Raw genomic sequence first — 24,624 nt, forward strand, 5'->3', positions numbered from 1 at the left:
GCCGCCCCCTGCCGGGCCCCATCCCACACCCAGCCCCAGTCTCCCAGCACTTAAAAAAAATAAATAAAAAGCCCTGTACTCACTGGCTCTGGCAGCAGTGACTGGGGCCTCTGAGGGCCCTCCCATGCAACACAGTACAATGGAGATCAACCCCCGCACCTGGCACCCATGTGGCAGCTGCCCCATGGCGCAGGTGCAGCATGGCAGAGTGCTGCGTGCTGCCTGGAAGCTGGGCCAGCTCCAGCACTCACCTGGAGCTGCTGGTTTGATCCCCAGCTCTCTGATCATGCCCCCAGATCTGCGCTCAGGTTTCAGCTGGCTGGTGCTGTTGCCGGCTGGGGAAATAGCCCAGAGCCACCATCATCCCCAGCTGGCTGCGGCACCTGCTGTCGTCCCACATCATCCAGGGGCCTGCGCCCCCCAGGAAGAGCTGGGGGAAGCGACCAGAGAGCTGGGGGAAAGATCGGGGAGCTGGGAAATTGAACCAGGAACTGGGGGAAAGTTTAGGAACCTGAACACATTCCCCATCCCCCTGTTCAATTCCCCAGCTCTCTGTTCACTTCCCCCAGCTCTCTGATCATTCCCCCAGGTTTCCTTGGGTGCACGTGTCCCAGGGAGGAGCTGGGGGAAGTGATCAGAGATCTGGGGAATTGAAGCCGGAGCTAGATGTCAATATCAGAGCAGTCCTTACGGGCTCTTCTCCCTGCCTCTCCTTAGTTTCTGTTTAGCTGCAAGCTAGCCCAGCTTCAAAACTCAAAATGTTTTGAAACTTTCGAAATGTTTTGAGTGCCCTCGCTTTGTTTGGAAACTGTTTTGAAGCCTTTTGTTTCATTTTGATTTTGCTGTTTCGAGTTCAAAATGCATCAAAACAGCTTCAAAATGAAACAAAGTTTGGAATTTTGCACAGCCCTAGTAATTATGCATCTGAAAGGGGTAATAGAATCACTCTTACATTTTAATCTGGGAGCTCTCAGTTGGTTACAAGTCACATTTTGGTCATCCAGTAGGCAGAATAAACTTCTGCCCCCTGTATCCATATTTATCCTGCAGTAGCAAATTGCTCAATGCAAACTGGCTATTACCTAATTCCTCTTTCACCTAGGGGTAACATAATATAATAAAACCTAACAGGTTGGCCACCCCAGGATAACAGGTTTTGTCTCCAGGCCCCAGTGGGCTATGTATTGGTGAACAACACTGCTATAGATAATACAAGCATGTGTGTCAAATGTCCACAGTTTCTCAACTTCTATTGGTTATTTCACGTCTGTAGGACTATAAACATAGCATAGATTTTAAGCTACCGAAGTCCTTTCCCAGCATGAAATGTGTTCAGTCTGAAACCAAAGATGGAGGGGTGTAACAGAAAGCCCGAGACTCTCGTTAGTCAAAGGTTAGTCTTTGACTCTCTCACAGGGTGATGTTCCCTCTCCCCATTCTTTGGTGGTACCATACTATCAGTCCCATTCTTAACAACCCTCATCTACATGATTTGAAGGAAAAAGGGTAGCAGGCCTATCTAGACTGTTCCCAGCCTGAAAGTAGAGAGTAGAGCAGGGGTTATCAACATTTTTGGCTGGAGTGCTCAAATCACCCCAACCTCCACCCATGCCTCGACTTGGGTATAAGGGGCCCAATTTTCATTGCTGGTGGTGGTTGCACGAATGCCTCCAGGCTTCAAGCCACATGTGCACCCACCACCACCACAGAGCCAGTGCCAGGGCTGCAGAGTCCAGTGCAGCTGTTTGCTGCCTACCAACTGCCTGCCACAGCCTGCCTGGGCTCTAGCAGGCAGCCAAGAGGCTGCAAACAGCTGTCCTAGGGTCTGTAGCCCTGGCACTGTCTCCGTGGCAACTGCGCATGCGCCTCTGGGCAAATGGCAGAATAGGAGCTAGGGTTGCGTTGTTCCAGCCCCTTCCCTACCATGCACTGTGAGCCATGTACGCATCTGTCGCCCCTGCCACAGAGCAGGTGCCGGGGCTCTGAAGCCCAGTGCAGCCCTTCGCAGCCTCTCAGCTGCCTTCCACAACTTGCCCAGTCTCAGGGCAGCTGTAGCAGGTGGCTGGAAGGCTGCAAACAGTTGTGCCAGCCTCCACAGTCCCAGCACCAACTCCATGGAGGTGGCAGCTGTACACGTGCCTCCGGGCAGATGGCATGGGAGGAAGCAGGGTTAGGCTGCCCTAGGCCCCTTCCTGGCCATGCGCCCATTGGTACGAGCACAGGTGCCACAGCCATGGAACTGGTGCTGGGGCTGCAGAGCCCCACGCTGCTGTTTGCAGCTTCCCAGCTGCAGCCAGCCTCAGCTCTGGGCAGCTGTTGGCAGAAGCTGCCCAGTCTGGGTTGGCTTTAGCGTGTCGAGGAAAATGGTCTTGCATGCCATGCATTGCCAATCTGTGGTGTAGAGCCTCTGTGTTGGAAAGCGTGCTCTCTTCAAAGGCTTGAGTAGAAACCCATTGTTACTGAGGTATAAAACATTAAAGCAAGACAATAAAATCAAATGAAGCATCAGAAATTTTTATTTTACTCAACAAAAGCTTAGTTTTGCCAATGCAGATAAGAACAAATAAAATGGGAGTAGATACAGTATATTATCATATACTACATTGCTATTTAACTAGATGAAGAAAAGCAAGCTGCTGGTATGACTTAAAATACCTCAATCACTCAGATCAAAGAATGGACTCCTCCCATAGCTGGTCATCCATCGCAAGGCAAGGAGATTCACTAGGCAGAGAAATCTGGAGCCGGTTCATTGTTAGCCCACCCAGCTGTGGACCTCACATTCTTTGGAGGGGTCAGTTTTCTCCACTACTTTGAAGCTGCAGGCATCCTTATTGAAAATCTTTTCACACTTATCTGTATCATAGCCGACAGGGGAATGAGCACTGTGAAGGTGGGGAAAAAATGCAAGCATCACCATCAAAAGCATGCTGCAAAATATTTCAGCTAATCAATTATTCTAGAAATACACACATTCTCACTGTTTAATTTTCATCGTCATTGCTTGATTGGTCACACTAACCTAGTTGCGTTCCCCTCCTCACCCCCATCCCCCTAATGTTAGTCCCTTGCTTGGGCGATATGTATTTCCCTACCGGCTTTGTCATCTTTTTTGGATTCACAATCCTAAATATCTACTAATAAAAAAGTCAATCTGTTCTCTAATGCATGGGTGTCAGTATAGCCAAGTAGAGAGGTATAGTCAAGCTTCTTGGAGCTTTCTCTTGGAGAGATGGAGTAGCTTGTGGATTTAGAGGGTCTTATCTGGGAATTATTAGCTAGCTTTTGAATGTTATTGCTTCCCCCTTCTAGGTCAGTCACATAACATGCCTAAGGCAGTGCTGCTGGAAAGAAAGGAAATCACTTTCCAAAGATTTTAAACTTGTCTCTCAAATCTAGAAGCTGTAGTTTTGGAATGTAAGCAAATTTAACAAAGAGCATTTCAATGCTTGGCATTGTGATAGGTAGTACCACAATGTACGGCTCTCTTTCTCTCCCTGCATGCAAAGCCTGGACTACATAAGTAAAGAAGTACATAGCCTTTTATTGTATTTATCCTCACAATGTTTCTGTGAGTTATGGCAGTACTGGTATCCCCATTTCATAGATGGAAAACTGGCACAGAGAAACTAGGTGACTTGATCACAAAAGTTGGGGAAATAAGTTAAACATAAACCAGTTTAAGTGATCAGAAACTGGTTTAAAGCTGTAACAGAAGCTCAGTGCAGATAAAGCAGTTTCAAAATGGCTGAAACCAGTTTGACCCAAATCAGTTAGGTCTGATACTACATTCAACCAGGTTTATCTAAACTTGGTTGAATGTAATATCAGACTTAACTGATCTGAGTCATACCGGTTTATGAAACCTCTGTCCCTGGCCCCTTCCTGGTTCAAGTTAAATCGCAGTCCCCCAGCATGCTTTGCAGCCCTGGGTTGTGCTGTCCAGAGAGCAGGGCTGGCCCTGCCCCTCCACTCCCTAGCTGAAGCAGTGAGAGCTGACTGACAAGGGAGAGGGGGGCAAGCTCTGCTGGGGAAGTAGCCCAGCCTACGGGGAATGACTACCCCCCTCCTGCAAAGCAAACCGTGGGGGGCTTGGGGCCAGGGAGGGGGGTAAACTGAATCTAAGGTAAATGCCTGTTCACTTCTGTTTCAATTTATTCTGTGCATCTTAGACTAACCTGAGATCTTTTGATGGAGTTGTGAATTTAGGAGTATGATTATTCATAATGGATGGGGAGAGTGTGGCTGTGACTTTTTTTATACTGCAAATACTGAATTTGGTGAACTTACATGGAGCAACAGAGTATCGCCCTCTGTCTGCAGCTACAGGTGTGGCAATCCTCACTCTGCCAGGTGGTACCAAACTCATACAGCTTGCCACTTTGAACACAACCTGCACACACACAATAAAAATAAATCCTTTCCCTTGAACTTCAACATATGCATATATCTATACACGCACATCAACACAAATCATGGGAATGATCTCTGGGCAGATGAGGGTAATATTCAAAATTTTTCACTCTTGTGGCAATCTGAATTCATTTTTACCCTATATGCTTTCTTGAGGACACAACCTTGCTCTTTTTTCATTTACTGTGTCCACAACAAATCTTCTGTAAAAGTGAGCAGTAACATAACCACAGTCAGATCTTGTCATCTTCATGCATTCAAATCTGTTATCCTTTCCAGAGGAGCTCCACATGAAAAATATCATCTATGTTCCTCCCTCTTCTCAATTCTGTGATATTTTGGGGAACGCACATGTGTAGAATTGCTGTGCTGGGGTGTCTTCCTCTAACGAACATTAACCTTCCTGTCATCATCCCTAAATTAATCTTGTGACATCTAGTGAGGATTGTAAACCTGTAGCTCTTGGATTCCATGGAAATGTAGCACTGCGCACAGACTCCAGTTAGCCTGGATGTTCTCGCTGCACAGAATCAGAACATATATCAGCTACTTGTTTGAGAACGGTAGCCTCTGGAAGGCAAATGTCTGTGATACCGCCTGTGTTCTCTTCCCTAAATGGGAAGTTGCTGTGTGTCAGCCTCTCCCATTGGGAAGCAGCTGATGTGTCGGCATCTCCCATTTTCCTGTTTCATACCCTACTTGGCTATTCCCAGCAGAGATCAAAGACTAATTCAGAACCAATATTTGTGGTTCTTACCTTCGGTAGATTCCTTTTGGTTATTTAGCTGAAAAAAGCAATATGCATCACAGACTGTCACCAAGATGCCAATGGCAAGAAAGAAACCCAGGAACCACTTCTGTAAGAGAGAAAAGGCCCATGGTCAGAATTAGGCACCTTCTCAGTTGTTAGCAACTAAATCCCATTATTATATCCAAACTAACCAGGAAAAATCTTCATTTGTGTGTAAAAATTCCAAAGGGAAGCTGTTCCGGAAAGCAGTACAAATAGTTCTTAGTCTTCATGATTTTTTTGTGGTAAAGGTGGGATAGATAGAACTAGTATAAGCTGCCATAAGAGATTTCACAAAGTATTGCACTGAAATGATTCCCAGCTAGTGTGGGAATGTGAAGGGGTGGGAGGGCTGGAAATGTTCTGCTTGTCTGTCTTGGGGAATGGGATGATGATCAGATGGCCATTCTTTGTAATGCCAGGGAACCCTTTAGGGCCTATTATGCATTAGTCACTGAGTTGCTGGCCCTTTAAGTAAAGTAGGTCCATGTACCCTGGGACAGAACAGTGGGTGTGATTAGAAAGGTAAGGTGGCACTTAGAACTAATAAAGGGAGAAACAAAGCATGAAGGGCAATTAGATGGCTGCAAGAGTTTCCTGGACGGGCAGCTAGCAGAGGACCTGAGAAGAGTTGCTGGAGTCTCCTGGACAAGGCTGAAAGCAGCAGAGGTAGGTGTCTGTGGACCTTCCCAAGTTGACGAACCAGGACTAGAGAAACCGAGAGCAGTAGAAGGGCCACCTTCTTGACTTCCCTGTGCTCAAGAAGCAGACTGGGAAAGCTGGAGCAGGTTTGGGACAGGAGAGAAACAGAAGTGTTTGTTCTCTGGCTTCTTCCAAGCTGGAGAGTTTGAACTACAGGGCCACAAAACCCTGAGAGCTGAGGAGTGGGGTTTACCTCCTGACTTCTCAAAGATGGAAGACCAGGGAGAGCCACTGAGGAGCTTTTCTTCTGAGGACAAAGAAGATAGCTCCCAAGTGGAAAGCCAGGAGACTTCCTGTTAAGAAGAACAGGGAAGGACTCCAGTGGAACGGACTGGGGTGGTTGATTAACACAAGGCACTGAGGAGTGACAAAGGATACTTGCATCTGGGCTAGTTATCTGAAGACATGGTGTTTGGGGCTTGGAAAGACTATGTTCACAGTGGATCACCATGGCCTTTGTGTTGGGATTTTAAGCACTCAGAAAGTCAGCTGCCCCATGAAAGCTAAACAGGGGAATCCCTGAGGGGCTGATGTTAGAGAGAGACAGCACTTCTGCCATATCATCTAGCTGTGAAGAGTTGTACTGATTAGAGTAGTACACATCTGTACAGCTGTTCCCCTTCTAATGAGGGTATGGACTGGCAGGAGAAAAGCTTGTGCCTTTGGTTGGGGTGATGGAGGCTTATTCTTAGTGTGCGGCATTTTCTTAATACTTGAGGATCCGACCATAAGTGTGTTTCAGAATCTAACAGCCAGGTGGGAAAAACTGGAGAGGTGTTCTCAGGGCTTGAGGGGCCCGCTCCTGCATGGGAATTCCCAGGGCTTGCAGGATCAGGTGCCTCAAGCCCCTGCCCCAGGACAGCTGGAGAATGGGGCAGCTCCAGGCTGCCAGCACTCTCAGGTCATAAAATAAACAGATATATGATGCCATATAGCAGCATCAGTTGATACCACTTTTGTTGCAACCACAAGTTTTGGCAATTATGTCCATATGCCTTGTGCCACCTGCTTGCTTGCTTGGTCTTGTGCTGCAATTGAAAGTCAACATCTATCTTTACCCTCTGTTGACGGTGAGTGGGAATCACAGTACCTTGATTCCTCCTCGGCTTAGTTTGGTTACTTGCTCCACAACTTGTTGGTGTCAGTCTCCTCCAGACAGGTCTCTCTCTTTAGGTTTAGATGTTCCAGTTTAGTCTGCAGTCATCATCTTCCTTCTCCCCTTTCTCATACTCCTCTCGTTGCGGCCTCTGATTCCTCTATCATGAGGATCTATGTTCAGTGGTTCTCCCTGGGTTGGCTGGTTTTGCCTGGCAAAATCTCTCCCCACCTTTCCCCAAGACTCTTAAACTAAATAGCTTTATAGGGTCCAGGTGTATGGATTAGGACCCAATTAGCCCAAAAATCTCAAGGACAAAGTCAGAACTTACTAATAAGACAGATAAGTGGAGGTGCATAAACGTGGCAAGCAAAACAGGTAGAAATGAATATCTCAACAAAGAGAAAGATAAGCGTTGGTACAAGATGAGTGTGGGGGCAACACACGTATAAATACAGGAGTTTGGGGACCTGTCCCTCGGAGACCTAGGGGGGAGCATGAATAATGTATACGGTGTCTCTACTTGTCAAGGTGAAACTTCACTAATGTGATAGCAACCAGAAACCACTTAAGAAAATACTCCAAATGTGTCCGAACAAGACAGCTCTTAGTCTGCTGACAGATGTGGGCATGGAATGTGCTTTACCAGAAGAGGCAGCACTTTCGTTTGACCCAGCTCTGCAGCGTCTGTATAGGTCAGGCACTTCAGCTGGGCCTTTTGGCAATTTTATCTAAAGCTGATTCAATCAGCTATTAACTAAAAGTGCCAAAAAAGCCCCACTACAGCACCTAATCTTAACAGACATTGGGTGAGCCAGGTCCAACTAATTCATTGCCTTTTCTGAGTATGTGCTGGGTTCAGTACAGGAACACATGAACTTTGAAGTAAATCTCCAGTTGTGGTTTTTTTCCATCCCACATCTGCAAGCAGCCATAGTGTTTACTGGAACTGGTCCTTGCTGGGTCTTCACCTGTGTTTTGAGAGGAGATGTCCTGGGTCTCTGATCCTGTCTGTGCTGCTGTCCTTCCTGGGTTTTGCAAGTCAAAGAGATCCTGGCTCTCTATGGCTATCTCCTCCTGCTTGTAATTTTGGTTGGTGGCTGCAAGTGTTGTCAGTGCTCTGCAGAACATGCCAGGGTTTCATGATTGCCTCTTGCAACAGTCTCAGTCAGCAAATCATAGAAGGTACAGACCTTGACAGCTCTACCAAGGAGCTTGTGGTTGCTGCTGGTATCTTTATAGTTCTGACAGAATTTATTGCAGCATTTGACCATGTCCAGGGAGTGCTTCTTCTCCTTCATTAGAGTCAGATAGCTAGTTGTGCTTGACTTTCCAGTGGGTGCTGTCTGGATGGGCTAATAGGGCACTTGTAGATGACACTTTAAAGCAGGTTTAAAGTGATGAAATCATCAGCAAAGCTAACCGGATTTTATCATACATCAGCAAATGCATGACAAATAGATCCAAGGAGGTGATACTTCCCCTCTATGCAGCACTGGTCAGACCCAGTTGGAGTACTGAGTCCAGTTTTGGGTGCCATACTTCAAGAAGGATGTTGATAGACTTGAGAGGGTCCAGAGCGGGGCCACTCGTATGGTTAGGGGCTTACCCAACAAGCCCTATGAGGAGAGAATGAGGGACTGAACCTCTTCAGCCTCCACAAGAGAAGACTGAGAGGTGATCTTGTGGCCGCCTACAAATTCATTAGCAGACACAGAAAGGAATTGGAAATGCTCTGTTGATCAGGGCGCCGCTTGAGGTAACAAGAAACAATGGTCACAAACTGACAGAGAGCAGATTTAGGCTAGATATCAGGAAAAACTTCATGGTGAGGGTGGCCAAAATTTGGAATGGGTTTCCAAGGGAGGTGGTGCTCTCCCCTACTTTGGGGGTCTTTAAGAGAAGGCTGGATAGGCATGTGGCTGGGGTCATCTGACCCCAGCGCTCTTTCCTACCTAAGCAGGGGGGCAGACTCGATGATCTGTTGAGGTCCCTTCTGACCCTAACATCTATGAATCTGTGGGTTAAATGTCTTTTGCACCACCTTAATGGCATTGCTGTTTGCACATTCGATGATGTATTGTGCATTAATTCCAGCCGCTGTAGCACATTCAGCAGGGGACCCGGGACTGCCTGAGCCAGGTGCCTGAGGGCCTTTCTCCAGAGATTGAGGAAATCCAGGTCCTCCTCCCCCTCCCCCCCAGGGCTGCATGGAGCTATGGACAGTCACAGCTGTATAATCATTGTGTAACTCAGGCTGTGTGAATTAGCCATGAGTTGAAATTCTAAAGCAAGATGCCTGGCTGAGTACTGGCACTTAAACAGGGAGATGATGCCTAGTCAAAAGGAACCTGATGCAGTAGGGGGGCACACAGGTAAGAGAGGCTGTCCCAGTGTCTGGTTGTGTGACGAGAACAGTGTGATATGAGCGGAAGGGTTGCCTGATGTGGTATGCTTTTCAAAATGGAAGTTATTATTTGTATTACCTTGGCAGCAAGAGCCACAGTCAGGGACCAGCATACCATTGTATAAATGCAGCCCAAACCCCACAAACTCTACAAAGATAGCAGCTCTGCCCCAGGGAGCTTAAAAGCTAAATGGGTGAAGCTTGATGCCCAGTATGTGACGTAACAGATTCTGAATTTGATTTGATTCATTCTGGATGAGATACAAAATAATTACTTGGGGGAAGATGGTATGTGGGTATGAGGCAGTTTCTTGTGAAAATCTCAACCTGAAATTTAAAGTGTAGATAAGTTCTCATAGGATTTAAAGCTTCTGTGTAGCAAAAATATGACTGAATCATAACCTTTCATTTATAAATTAATTTATAAATCTACATTCATCACAGAAACTACAACCTCTTCTCTAAAACTTATGCTCTTCATGCAGTTATAAGAATCTGCCCTGGTTATTTTTATCACTGCTGTTGACTTGTACAGGCATACAGAAAAGCAGAATTTGTTCCCTGTCCCTTGCATCTATCTGGTTTAACAACCTCATCCTAAAGTTGAGAGCTAGAAGAGGATATCTCCTGGTACATGAGAAGATGAATAAAGGCACTCAATGAATGTTTGTGTTTTCCATGTTCATCTTCTTAGAGCATGGTTCAAAATACCTACAGAAGTTGAAATATTTTTATAAAGTTAACTTTTCCCAGAACAGATCAATCAATAGGCAGAAAATCTGGGGCAGGGGTCGGCAACATTTTTGAGCAGAGTGCCAAAAACACCCACAGCCTCAACCTGTAAGATGTTGGCATGCCAGGGGCAGATGGTGGGGGAGCCGCAAGGGGCCTGATCTTTGTTGTGGCAGTGCAGCCTCAGCTCCTTCCCTGCCATCCACCCAGAGGTGCACATGCCAAGCAAAATGCCTTTGCATGCCATGTTCTGGCATGTATGCCAGGGGTTGCCAACCCCTGATCTAGGGCTTTACTTGTGCAGCTCCTTGCAAGCAATTTAAACAAATGAATTCATGTGTAGTTAGATAAAACTCTATTCCCCTCCAATACCAGTTTTTGAACGAAGTAGCCAGGTGAGCTATGAACTTCTAAAGTCTGAAATTCTGACTTACCATGGTAAAATGTGTTGCTTCTGAAGAGCTCACAGCCTGACCGTTTCCAGCAGTGATACACACAAAATGAGAAGACAAGAATTTTGCAACTCCTTATATTGAGCAACTTGAGCCCGCTTATTTCTGGAACAGCTATGCTGGAATTTCTGAAGAATCTATTGAAATTCAGCCAACTGGCAAAAAGAAACCTTGGCTCTGCAAGGCACAAAAATGAAGTGAAAGGCTAATTTGGAATCTTTCTGGTCCCTGCCTTCACCCCACAATTACAACAGGCACCTTATCTGGTGATGTGCAAGTTGAGACCTGCCTTCAGGGAAAACTGGCATACAAAAAAGGAAGACAGAGTACATTCCTTAAGAATACATTCCTTCAGAGTACATTCCTTCAAAGTCCAACCTGCGGCATAGTTGCTCAGCATTTCCTGTCTGAAAGGGATGGAATATGTCCTATTAGTGGGGGCATGTAGCTGGAAGTTGGGCAGAGCTATAGTATTCCAGACTGAGGGGAGAAAATTGGAATGTGCATTAATTCGCTGTATCATATAATGTTATATGCATGCACACGCACACAATCTCTCTCTCTCCCCACCCTTCCCATTCCTCCCCTTGCCCTGCAGGAAGCGGGGACCTGCCCACCACTGATGCTGTCCGGGCTGCATCTGTCCTGCTCCAGCCAGGGCCAGCAGTGGTGGTAGATTTCCTTTCGTTGCAGTCACTTCTTGTGTGTTTGCATTTGCTTGTTTTAACCACCAGCCCCTTAGTTTCCTATACCCCCCAACTCCCCAAAAGGTAAGTTCTCCACAACAGTTCCAGTTACCTCATGTAGCATATGTCATGGTGTAACAACAACCAACTGAACAAGCTAGTCCAAAAAAATCATTTTTCAAAGATCAGATTATTGATGAATGGAAAGAACTGGAATGTTATGATGGACATTGAATAAAAAAAAAAAACTTTAACAAATTGCCAAAAAAAGAAAAATCTTCAAAATCTGATGTATAAAATATTGAAAAAAGTACAATTGTTTTAGCAAAAAAAGTTTTCACCCAGAAACCATTGAATAACACTCATTCTAACACTTTAACATTTTTCTGACTTAGTGAAAAAAAAGGGTCTAATTTAACAGGAAATTAAAAAATACTGATTAGAATCCTGTCTGCTTGATAAAGTATTTGGTACAATTACTCACTCTGAAAATTAGATACAGCTTCTTCATATTCTACACTTTTAAATATTCTAGCTTGTACTTGTACAGTATCTCTTTCCTGAACCCTCTCTAGTTTCTCAACATCCTTGTTAAAGTATGGGTAGCTGAATTAAATAAAGTACTACAGGACTGGTATCAGTAATGCTTTATTAAGAGGTAGTAGTACCTCCCCACTTCTATTTAATATTCTCTTATGTATACATCCTAGGATCACACCGTTCCATGGTTTCCACCATGATATAATCCCTTCTCCTATAAATGTAGCATGTGCTGTTGGTGCCTAGCCATATGACTTTTGTACTAAACTTCGTTAAAATGTATCTTGTTCAAGAAAGCTCAGCTCACCATGCCATCCAGATTAGTCTGTAGAACTGACCTATCCATAGGTAGATCCAGGATTTTGAAAAGGGGATATGAGAGTAGTAACCAGGGCTGCAGGAGTGGCTGCACCCTGCACTCCCAGCCTCCTCTCCAACACTGGGATGGGCAGACCGTTCCATGGAAGCAGCAGCTGAAGATTTTTTTTTTAAGTCCCCAGATCAGGTAAAATTCCCTCCTGCCACCAACCCCTCTCTCAGCACTCCCTCCCTTCCCCTTTATGCTCAGCAGTACCTCCCCACCCTTCCCATTCCTCCCCTTGCCCTGCAGGAAGGGCGGACCTGCCTACTACAGATGCTGTCCAGGCTGCATCTGTCCTGCTCCAGCCAGGGCCAGCAGTAGTGGTAGATTCCCTTTCGTTGCAGTCACTTCTTGTGTGTTTTCATTTGCTTGTTTTAACCACCAGCCCCTTAGTTTCCTATACCCCTCCAACTCCCCGAAAGGTAAGTTGTCCAATATGACAATACTCCAAACCATAACATGGACATCAATCCCTTTAACAAGGGATAAAGTTGAAGCAGTTTTGCTATATTTGTATCATTCCCAGCTTGTGCACACCAGCTACTGTCCTTTTGAAACGTTCCCCTTTTTAAATGGCTCCATATGTACCTGGGCCTATAAGGGTATGACTACAACAGGTGTAGACATATCAGGGTTAGATTTAAACTAGCTAGGTCAGGTCCAAAAGTGGTATAGGTGTTACAGTCCAGAGATCAGCAAAGGCAGCAAAACCTGCTGGAGGAGCTAAGTTGTTAGTCCACACTTAGGTCTCTACTATTGTAGCACAGGCATGGGCAAAATAGAGCCCATGGGCCAGATCCAGCCCAGGGGATTTTGTGTGGCCTGAGGCAGGCCCCTCGGTCCTGTCAGGCCCAGGCACAGGGGGCAGCTTGAGCTGTGGTGAGTACAGCCAGTCATGCTGCCCCCAGGTCTGCAGCAGGGTTGGGGCAGTGCAGCGGCTGGACTCACTTCCCAGCAGTCCCCGTAGCAGTGACTCCTTTCAGCTGCTACTGCCAGTCTCTGCCCCTGCTACTGGCCCTGGCCCTGCTGCCCAGGCACCCCAGCATATCTGCTGGGCACACACAGCTGGGGGCGCTGGACGGAGCAGGTGGGCAGGTTCTCTATGGAGACCGGCCCAGGACCCAGGCAAGGGCACACAGCTGGGCAGATGGGATGGGGCCACAGGTGGGTGGGGAGTGGCATCCCAGAGCCAGGTGGGTGGGGCCAGGATTTGGGCTGGGATCTGGGATTGCAGGACAGTGACTATGTGAGGCCGGGGCCTGGGGCAGAGCCATGATCCACTGCCCACACATCCCTGCAATAGGCACCAGTTCCACATTTGGCCACGTGCCACCCCCTGCGCTCAGCATCTGGCCCTGGCCCCTCCTCCCCTCTCCATGTCCAGCTACTGGGGGTACACTGATTCAAAAAGGTTGAAAACCCCTGTTCTACACATTAACTTTACTTGTAGGTCTCATGAAGAGATTTTCTAGGCACAAAATATCATCTAAGTCCCCCATGTATGTTATTTGTTGTTGTTTTTTTGCAAGAATAGTTCCCTTTAATAGCTCAATAAGACTTCATCAGCCTTACCAGAAAGGAGTGAAAAAAGGTTGCACTAATGTTAGATGGCTGTAGTCCTTTCAAAGGAAAGGGGACAACTATGTTCTTGCAGACTTAGGTATGGAGTCTGCACACCCAAGCCAAAAGATTATTTTGCCTCTGGTCCTCCATGTTGAAGAGACTACTGTTTCTATGTTGTGATCCTTGGCTGGGGCTTTCCAAGCCATAGCATGCCTCTGAGCTTGCAAGACACTGCCCTGCTTTTGCTATGAGATTAAATGAATGGCTTTCCTATTTTTTTTTTTTTTTTAATGAATAAGTAGTTGGTGGAAGGAAATACTATAGTAATTGCTCAGCATGGCCAGGAAGGTGTGTGTGTTGTAGGAGGTGGAGGGGGGAGGGAAGAGAATATACTACCAACAATGCCAGGGAGGTGCATTGTTACCAACCTTAAGTGCTCAAAAATCATGAAATAGGCTTAAAAATCATGAGACTTGAAAACTAATTTAGGGTTTTTTTATTTGACTTTTTCTGGTTTTCAGTCTTTGAGGTGTTTCCTAGCTTTCCTTTTTAACCAGGATGCTTATTTATTCTATTTTTAATATTATTTTTTAAAGTTGCCTTTGCCAGGCAACTGGTAACAGGACTGTTTTTTAGAAGATAGGGCTAGCACTTCGGACGCAATTCTGTGTCACCACGTGGATGACCAAAATGTAGCATGCAACCAACTCAAAGTTACCTGACTAATGTGCCAGAATGATTCTGTTACCCTGTAGCCTAGCACAACATACATTGTCTTGGAGAACAGTCAGCTACATCTGTACAAAGTAACTGATTTGATGATGTACAAAGTAACTGATTTCATGGGCTGAGCACAGCACTGACCTTCAGAAAGCTGCTTCACGCCTAGATTCAATCCCAACTCATTGAGCCCTTCTAAGTATGCTGCAGGGAAAACACCATTAGAGAGGGACTGCTAGTAATTACATGAAGGAAAATACACCAGACTGTTAACTAGCCTATTAGCCTAACTAGCGTAGGTTAAATGGTGCTGTTTTATAGAAATATGTCTTTACCAGAACCTTCCCAACTGTACCAAAATTTATTTAGACGTAAAAATGATTTGAGTCTCTCCTAAAATGTTGCAGATACCAGAAGACTCAGTAATGTCAAGTAGCCGCAGATTTTCATTGTTCAATTTACTTGCATAATTCAGGGTCCGTTTTGTTTAACCAGCAGGAGAGCTAATTTGGGGTCTAACTAATAACCCTAGTGACTTCACAGGGCATGCTGCGGTCCAGTTTCCTGACAACTCGAAAGGAGCATTCTGGCCAGTTGCGAATGGCTATGCAGTTCACCCGATCATAGTTGGTGGGATAAGAAATTCTGCCAATAAAAAGGAAAAAAAAATGTGTAAGTGATGCAAGGGAAGAATAATGCGGTAAAGAAGATAAAGACCATGGAAAGTGTCCACACGGCTGCTGCAGGGTTTGTAGGTGCAGCAGAAAGAATACAGGATATCAGATAGTGGAGATGAACCCTACCCCAGAGACTGTGGTAAATGAATATGGCCCTGTGCTTGGTGATCCAGCCTAAATTTGCAGACCAAATCAGTGACAGAGGCAAGGTAGGGCCCAGGTCACTTCTTCTAACCACTAACATACAGGCTGGATTCTCACAGCTTCTGCTTCAGCTGTTCTAACGTGATGGTCCAGAAACTGAAGATGACATCCCCTGGACTTTATGCTGGTTGGGGAGCAAAATGAATATGAGATTATTTGGAACTAGACTTACGTTTTGCAGCACTGCACTCCAGCTGAGCTACATGTGCACTTTAAGCAGTCCCTGGCCTCCCAGGTGTCCTCAAACTGGTACCGCACTCCATTGTGGTAACAAGCTAAACAGACACAGGGAAAATAATGTTTGATGAAAGAGACACCTGGAGGCAATAAGCCTGCTAAAAGAATTTGATCTTTAGTGACCAACTCCCTGGTTCCTTTGCTTTTTGTCTCCATTCTATTTAATGCGATGAGTGTCTGAGTAACAGCCATGGTGGCTGGGACCTTTATTTAATCTGAGGACTAATACATCTTGGGCAGCAATGGAGCAAACTTCAATCTATGCCGCAGGCATGATCAGGAAGGACAAGTTTCTACAAAGAAGGAAGTTCAGTCTGTGCCTCGTTCAGTTATTGGCCCTTCTGTTGGCCTTGTCAACAAAGCCTGTAGGCCTCTGAATTGTGCTGGGGGGTGGCATGTGAAATTTGGGTGACTGAATGCAAAATGCTGTGCATACCCCAGTGGAGGCCCCAGGGGGTACATGCCCCCTACATCTGTGTACAGGGCAGAGGCAGCTTCTGCTGCAGGTTGGACTCTGCACCCCACTGCCATTGCACCAAGAGCTGCGCGATGCCATGTGCCTACTGCCACCGGGTGGGCAGGGGACAGACACACACGCACACGAACCCCCTTCCCCCCCCCCCCACAGCAGGTAAGCATGTGTGGAAGAAGGAAAGGGCTCAGGGAGGGCAGATCGAGACCCTCACAGTGCAGGAGGGAGTGGGGCAGGGGCAGGGGTGAATGGAGCCCAGGCCAGGCCCTGGGACAATGGGAGCCTAGCGGCACATCCAGGGGCACTGGGGTGGGGGGTGGGCTCCCACTGCTGTGTGCACCACGGTGGGGAGCCAGGGGGGGGGGCACATGTCCCCCCACAATCTGTGCATGGGCCAAGAGCGGGCTGGGCTCTGCTGTGCCTCTTTGCCTTGCTGCCACTGCTTTGAGAGCAGCATGAGGCCTTGTGTGTCCTGCTGCTGGGTGGCTCGCTGATGGGCTGCTACCTGCCCAGCAATGGGACACACATGGCTGTCATGCTGCTCTCGAAGCAAGCAGTGGCAGGGAGGCACAGAGGGTCTGAATGGCAGGGGGGAGGGGAGTGTGTTTCTGTGCCTGCTTCCAGGAGCAGGGCTGGGGAGGGGGCGAGGGCAGCGGCACCCCTCTGCAGGCCACACAGGTGCCACCTGGCTGGTCAGATGTGGGGGTGAGGGGGGAAGCTTGCATGCGGCGATAGTGGCCGGTGGCCAGGCCAGGCAGCACCTGTCCAGCCCACAAAGGGGTGCTGCTGCCCTTGCCCCCACCCCCCACCACCGCCCTGCTCCTGGGAGCAGGCACAGAAACATGCTGTCCCCCACCGCCAGTGAGACCCTCTGTGCCTCACTGCCACTGCTTGCTTTGAGAGTGGCAGCTTCCTTCCTCCTCCCCTAGGTAAGAGGCAAAGTGTGGGAACATGATGCAAGAGATGCTGCCACCACGCCCTAAGGCGTGCTCCATCCCCACCCGCCTGCACGTACCCCCTTTGACCTTTCTAAGTACCCCTAGGGGTACGTGTACCCCCGGTTGACAACCCCTGATCTAGACTGTAACCCTCTGCCCATGTCATGTGCAGTGTTGAACAGCAATCAGATGTCAGTAAGTTGTGTTTATCTGGCCTGGAGTTGCACTGATGACCAAGAAGAGAGAAGCTGCTGTGTTGTGCAGATAGATCAACAGGCTTTGAAACTTGCCCTGATGATCACTATATGTGGGCTTTGTCATTGCAGAATGAATAAGGCAGACAATTGATTTGCCACTCTTACCTGCTGGATTGCCTCGAAGTGGATAGAAAAAGCATTGTGACCTGCATAATGTCACTGAGATACTAAAGGCAAGAATGATACCCAGGAACAGCTTCTGTAAAAGAAAGGCAAACCACACGGCCAAAATCAAGTAATAGCTAGTAACTTCCCCAAAATATTCCTTTTGGATAGAAATTTTATATTCCTGATTTCAGTTCCCAACCTGCTTCTTTTGGAAAGTTTGATTACAATCCTTTCAGGTTTTAGTGTCCACAAATAAAGGCATCAGAATGTCTAGTCTGAAATATTGCTCTTGTCCCTCCCAACCCATCATAACACTAACCAGGCTGCATTTTGAAATACCCTGCATAGCATGCATTTGGGCTTCCAAGGAAGATGAATCTTAGCACACCTCAGATAAATGTTTTTTTTTAATTAGAGACAAACTTGAACCAGAAGCATCAATCCAGGAACTATTCCTTTTGGATTGAACCACCAGCTGGAGTGGTGCATGGGGTTTGGGGCCCAGGGTGGGAATGCACGGCCACAGGGTCCAGGCAGGGAGAGGGATGGGGCTGCAGGTTGATCATTGGAGGGTGAAGGGGAGCTGGCTCCCTGCCACTACATGCGCTCCCAAGGGAGGCATGGGGGCATGTGCCCCCCAGATTTGTTCATGGGGCAGGGGCAAGGGTGGGCTGCCCACTGTGGGCTCAGGCTCCCTGCCCTGCTGCCCTCCCCCGGGACTTCCGCAACCCAGCAGACAGGACCTAGTGCAGCAGGTCAGAGCAGGGCGGTAAGCTTGGTGCCGCCACCACAAGCCCCACACCTCCATGGTGAGCTGCCCCCTGCCCACCCAGCAGCAGCAGGGGTACGGGCACAGAGTTGTGCCCCTCACTGCTGCTGGGCAGGCAGAAAGCATGTCACCATGGTGGCATGGAGCTCCCAGCAGTACCATTGAGTTTCCCTGCCTGGCCTCACTCGCTACACCACGTCCTGCCCACTGAGTTGCAGAGGCCCCAGAGGGAGAGCAGTGGGCAGGGAACACTGACCCTAAAGTGGGGGGCACTGTGGGTGGGGGCTGCACTCCAGCCACGTTACACATTGGGGAGGGGGAGCTGCGCTCTGCACTCCACTCTGCTGCAGCACCACGGGAGGCAACCAGAGTTCAGGCACTGCTGAGGAGGACAGGGGGCTGCGCAGGGGTGATGTGCAGGGGGTGCACGTGCATCCCCTGAGAGCACCTGTGCACACCCTGTCAGGCCGCGCTCTCTGTTTAGCCGATGGGCAGCGGGGGCAGGTGGGAGCACCAGTGCCCCCTCCCCACGAGCACTGGCCCTGGAGTGGAGCCACCAGCAAAAGCAAGCACAGGAGTTCCTGACTCAAGAGGTACCAGAAATGAAACACCAAAACAAAACATCAAAATGTATAGGTATTTAGAATTTATTTTATTATACCAATTAGGGCACTGGTAGGTTTCCAAACTGCTTTAAAATTGTAAATATATCAATAAAATATTGTGTTCAACTGATCCCTATATATAATGGTATTTTATTTTAATCGTGGAAACATGCAATTATGGGGTTTTTAATACGGGTGTGCAAAATGAGCCATATTCGATTCAGATTTGACCCAAATCAGAGACAGTGATTTGATTCATTGATTTGGATCACTGCCCCCAATTCGATTCAGCTGAATCTGAATCTGAAGATTCAGTGCTGATTCAGAGAATCAGCGATTCGGTCATAGACACAGCTTTAAATGTTTTTTCTACATACCTCGAGGTACCAAGAGCAGCTCCTGAACGCTGCAGTGGTGGGGCAAATGAAGCATCCCACAGGAGCGCAAGACGCGCCCCCGTGTGCTTGGCGGTGAATCGGAAGTGGACCGGAACTACTTCCAGTCCCCTTCCAGGTCTATTGCCAAGCGCACCAGGGCCCCCCTCCCCCCGGCATCCCCCCAGCTTAGTGATCAGCCACAGGGGGACCCTGGGTGCCCCCTAGCCCCAGGAGGCAACAGACACCGAGCCGGGGGGCCCTGCTGCACGCTCCCCAGTGGACCTGGAAGTGGACCAGAAGTGCCCCTGGTCCACTTCCAGGTCTGCTGCCAAGTGTGCTGGGGACCCCCCTGCACTTCTGTGGGACACTGCATCTGCCCCAGCATCTCAGCATTCAAGAGCCACCTGCTACCCGGTAGACAAAACATTTAAAGCTGTGTCTATGACCAAATCTCCAAATCTTTCCTAATCTCTCTGAATCAATTCAGAGGGTTCTGATTCAATTCAAAGAGATTAAAGGGTCTCCTGATTTGATTTGGATTTGGAGATTCGGCCACCGCATTGGGCCGGATCTCCACCAAATTGAATCAGTGACCGAAGCTTCTCACAGCCCTAGTTTTTAATCAGCGAATTTGCAGGGGTTTAAAATCAGAGAATTTGCTATTTTTAAACAAAGAAAACTAGGATCCTTGGTTATAATACAAGAGCCGTTGACCACTCAGTAATTTAAAAAGTAATATATTTAAAGCTGGTTAAAGAAGATACATTTACAAAAAAAAGATAACCAATGGAACTCACTACCAGAAGACCTTGAGGCAAAGCTTTTAGTGGGTGTGACTAAAGGATTAGACAGGAGTAATAAGACTATCCAGTGCTTTCCATTAACAAAACTAAACGTACATAAGGGAAATAAGCCATGGAAGTAGGAATGAATACCTGCTAAGTGCTGTACATGAATGGTACTAAGAGGGCTTTTCCTATTCTTTCACTGTTGGGAAAGGTAGCCGGGGTGATACAGCCTAAGGGCTACATAAACAGCACATTATATGAGCTGCATAACGAGTGCCTTAAGCCACTTAAAAGTGTTAACATGCAGCCAGTCCAGGGGTTAAGAGCTCCAGGAGCCACCTAAAATTACTATGTAACAAAGCCTTTGCTTTCAACCTTTTATTCCTTTCACAGATACCTCCAAATAGTCATTCAAATATATGTAATTCAGATGCTATATACTTCCTCCTTTTACAGTGTAAGAGACAGATATTGACTTACCATTTTGAAAGCTTCCTGCCTTGGTGATTGTACAGCCTGAGGACAGTTGTGTTTGCAGTAGATTTATACACCCTGAGAGAACAAGTGTTTTGTAATGCCTAACGCTGCTTCTATTGAAGGTATGTAAATAAGTTAGATAAATATTTGTGTAGAAATCACATGTATTGGTTTAGAAATGGAAACAGTGGTCCTGTTAGGCAAGGGAGTTGATTCAGCAGCTTTTGGATCACTCCCTTAGGCCAGACAAGCACTAAGCATATTACTTAGCTTTAAGCATATGTTCAGTTTGTCTTCAGTGAAACTATTCCATGTGTGTAAAGCCTAAAGAAATGTTAAGCATAAGTTGGAAGCCATCCTGGCCCAGCACATCCATGATAGGTATGTATCAAATACCTTTTTCTAGATGTGCTAGACTAGATTGATTACAAAAGAGAAGCAGACAGAAAACAGTACTCTTCTCCTAGTCCTCCAACTCATGTCAAAGTCCAACAAGACATCATTTCCAAGTATCATTTCTTTCCAAACTTTCATAGCGAATGAAGGAACTTGACAGGTGACCTGGGTTTTTTTCCTGGTTTGGACTCTGACTTGCTATGGAAACTTGGGCAGCTCCCTTACTTACAATTATTTGCATACCTCTGTGAAGCTTAGACTGCAAAGCACTTCAAGGCTTGTAGATGGCAACTGATATTCACTTCCCATATTCTTTCAAACTTGTAACTTTTAGCTTATCCTATATTCATATTCATGTACATATTTGTGAAGACAGAACTAATACATTTTCATAGCCCAGAAGACTGTGAGTCAGCTACATGGGCATTTGCTGGGTGAGAGAAGTAGTGGTGATGGGAGGTTTTTTAAAACTTCCATCAGAAAGGGGAGTTAGCAGGAGAGGTGCTTCAGGCTTCAGGTTCATCTATGATCAATAATAACCTAATCTGTGTTTAACTAAAAGGAAGTGAACCATTCTTTTATTGGTCACTGGACGCATCTACAGGAGATGCTATGTTGTTATGGCAATGTAGTGTTGATGGGCACAAACTGTGACGCTGCCACTATTGCACGGTAGCAACGAGCTACTGCACAGTAGCTCATTGCTACTACACAATAGGGTCAGATATGATCTGTGTTGCGCCTGGACTGCGCAGTACCGGTGGTTACTGTGCAGTCATTTAGTACTTGCTAAAGCAAATACTAAATGACCAGGCAGTAACAACTGCACAGTCAGGCACACATGTAAATGTGCCCGCTGTCTGCTGTCTTTCCTGCACCGAGTCTTGGCCTACTGCTATAAAGGTCCATGTATCTAATAATTACTGATGTGTATGAGAATTTTTAAATGGCATTGCATAATGAAGAACTACTTGTTCATGACGCATAAGCCACATAAAAAAATACAGCTGAAGCTGAATTCCCTCCAGGTAAGCATAGCATTAGACAAATAGGGGGATTCTATCCTATCATCCCTGCCTGAATTATGCAACAAATAGAAGGAAAAGAACACGTAGTGCTAAATAAAATAGAAAGAGGACTCATGTTGACCTTTTGAATGTTCTGGCTGAAAACAGGGCAGTGGGAGAAAGGGAAGCTGTTTCAAGGGCGTCACTTCTGACATCAGACAACATGACTCAACTTGTACTAAGTGTTGTTTATTTAAACATACCAAGAGAGGATACTTTTGGGGTCCTGATAGATCTACAATCCACCTCCTAACCCATTTGCAGATTACACATCAAATCCTGTGCTGTATTATTTGAGTATGTGCAGCACAGGCCAAGAGCTAACTGTATTCAGGCTAACTACATCCCCCTATTTGTCTAATGCCATGCTTACCTGGAGGGAATTCAGCTTTAGCTGTATTTTTTATGTGGCTTATGTGTGTACATGCCTCCAGGTCCTGTCTGGAGCAAAAAGGAAGAGCTCTTAAACCTGTGGGGAGGTGCTGTACAAGCACAACTTGGCAGAACAGCATCATATACAAGGAGCTCATGAAGGAAAATAGCAAACGGCTGTGAGTGGAACAAGAAACAAGCAAAAGATCTCTGGCAAGTGTATGAACAGGTCATGCTGCAGAACAGACTTCCTTCTTAACATACTGCTTCTTTAAAGAGTTCTACGCTATCATGGGCATGGAGTCCTCTGCATGGTTAGATGTCAGGAAAAACTCTCTCACTAGGAGGGTAGTAAAGCACTGGAACATATTACCCAGAGAGGTTGAGGAATCTCCATCCTTGGAGGTTGTTAAAACCCAGCTAGACCAAAGCCTTGCCTGAGACGATCTAGTTGGGGATGGTCCTGCTTGAGCATGGGGTTGGACTAGATGGCCTCCTGAGGTACCTTTTAACCTTAATTTTCTATGATTCTACAAAACCTGGTCCTGACCACTGAAACTTTGGGGGACAATTTGTAGGACCTCAAGGGGAGAACCAGTGAAAAGCATGAAAACCCCAGAAACAAGGAAGAAAGGGATAGCAATCCTAATCCCAAACTGCACTGGAGTCCCTGGCAGATGTTATACTTACAACACAATTAACCAGTTTAACCAGTTTATTGCATGTTAAGCAGTAGCCCAGTCACACATTCACTGTAATAAAATGGAAAATAAGCCATGAATTCATTTAACAAAATATGCATAATAATGTTGCGGTTGGTCTCCATTGCACTTTAAACTGAATGTGTGGCAGGGTCCTTACCATGGAGCCTGATACCAGCTGTATGGTAGTGCTCTGATATCAGCCCTGGTGCTGTCAGTTCCAGCTCCAGGACTGCACCAAGCCAAGTGTGGCACTTGTACAGTCGTGGTACTGGGCCTGACAACCATCTTATTGTCAGTCTCAGCTCTGGGACTGCACCAGAGTGTTGAACGTGTTCCTATGCGGTCCTGGGGCTGGGACTAACAGTAAACTGATTGTTGATCCTAGCCCCAAGACCACATAGGTTCATGGGGCACCAGGCCTTCTAATGCCAGTGCAGTGTAGATTATGATCCTGAGCACAGCGGGAAGTGTGATTGTTAGGACTGGGGAACAGATCCCATTGTGCCAATAAGTGAACCTGTGCCAGGGGCCAGACAGCTAGCTGCTGTTTGACACCCAGTACAATCAAACCAGAGGCTAGATAAAGAAAGTCTAGCAAATGCTAAGTTTCTTCTCCCTCCTCATGCATGCTTCCTCTTCCCCAGCATAGCCCTCCTCCCAGGTGTCAATTCTGCATGCAACAGTAGGGTCTCAAGTGCTGCTTCATTGGCTGACAGCCCCCAGGCAAATAACAGAAAAGGGAAAAAGAGATGCTCTGCCTACTGAATAGCATCTGTTCCTACCAGTCAGAGGTAACATACTGATCACCCCCCTTCCCCTTTAAACCATGGGCTGCAGTCCAGTAAGCACAGCACATCTGCAGGTGTTCCAGGTAAAGGGGCATCATTGGCTGAGATAGGTACTGGGAGTTATTCTTGCTAGGGAGCTAGTAGCGAAGGCCTAACCTTGGGTCTCCTGGCTCATGCCCCTTTGATCCTCCAGGAGACCCTCCAGAAAGTGCTCTAGAAGGAAGTCCCTTTATCTGTGTCTTCAGGATCCTTTAGGGACATGTTGCCTAATCCGGGTGCTAGGGCACCCAATGGTGCTGCCAGATCCTCTGACAGGTGCTGGGAGGTTCGAGGAGAAAAGCAGGTCAGTAGATCTGTGCAGGCCCAGGCTTGCCTCTGCCTGAAGACTCCCCCCACCTCTCTGCATGCAGGTACGCAATACACTCTGGTTTCTCTTCAGATAGCAGACATTTTTCGCCTTCTACTAAAGCTGTCCGTGGAGAGGAACAGTTATACGTTAAATTTCAAAACCGGGTGCCATTCAATTCACAGAAGTCCCCGAGGGGCTGCTGTTCCTTGAGGTCCGTTTCTTGTGCTCAGGCTGCAAAGACGGCAACGCTTGGTTTGAGCTGGTGCCTTGCTACCGAATACATTTCTAAAGGCCTAATCCTTAAATCAGTGCCATCCAATCCTAGCCTGCCTCCTTTGCTGATCTGGTCGGTCTCTAGGTGGGTCCGGCCCAGCTTCCCGCTTCCTTTGCTGCTCCTCTCGCCTCTCCGCCCGCTTCTGCACTGGCCCCGGGACTAGAGTTGGACGGAGACGGGCAGGGACTTGAGCCTTCGGGCTGAGCCCCCGCACGTCAGGACTCCGCTGACTTCTGTGGATATTAACAACCGGCTGCTTCAGCGACCTCCAAAGCGGCAGCCCTGCCCGGGCGCGCTCCCGCC

General features: G+C 47.2%; 1 protein-coding gene, 1 long non-coding RNA gene and 1 pseudogene across 2 annotated transcripts; 1 reads left to right on the forward strand and 2 right to left on the reverse strand.

The window, feature by feature from the left end:
* Positions 1–2,493: 2,493 nt before the first annotated feature.
* LOC102379482 (beta-microseminoprotein-like) lies at positions 2,494–10,730 on the reverse strand. Its single transcript, XM_025208117.1, has 4 exons — positions 10,575–10,730; positions 5,171–5,270; positions 4,291–4,393; positions 2,494–2,885 (listed from the first exon to the last, which is right to left on the reverse strand). The coding sequence occupies exons 1-4, from the start codon at positions 10,575–10,577 to the stop codon at positions 2,756–2,758; spliced, it is 336 nt and encodes a 111-aa protein (XP_025063902.1). The 5' UTR covers positions 10,578–10,730; the 3' UTR covers positions 2,494–2,755.
* Positions 10,731–14,100: 3,370 nt separating this feature from the next.
* Positions 14,101–22,584, reverse strand: LOC102379730. Its single transcript, XR_001358646.2, has 4 exons — positions 20,375–22,584; positions 17,353–17,446; positions 15,516–15,618; positions 14,101–15,107 (listed from the first exon to the last, which is right to left on the reverse strand). It is a non-coding gene; the product is annotated as an uncharacterized LOC102379730 (long non-coding RNA).
* Positions 22,585–24,117: 1,533 nt separating this feature from the next.
* Positions 24,118–24,207, forward strand: LOC112552009 (annotated as a pseudogene).
* The last annotated feature ends 417 nt before the right edge of the window (positions 24,208–24,624 follow it).

This window comes from Alligator sinensis, unplaced genomic scaffold (assembly GCF_000455745.1).
Source record: "Alligator sinensis unplaced genomic scaffold, ASM45574v1 scaffold264_1, whole genome shotgun sequence".
Lineage (NCBI taxonomy): Eukaryota > Metazoa > Chordata > Crocodylia > Alligatoridae > Alligator > Alligator sinensis.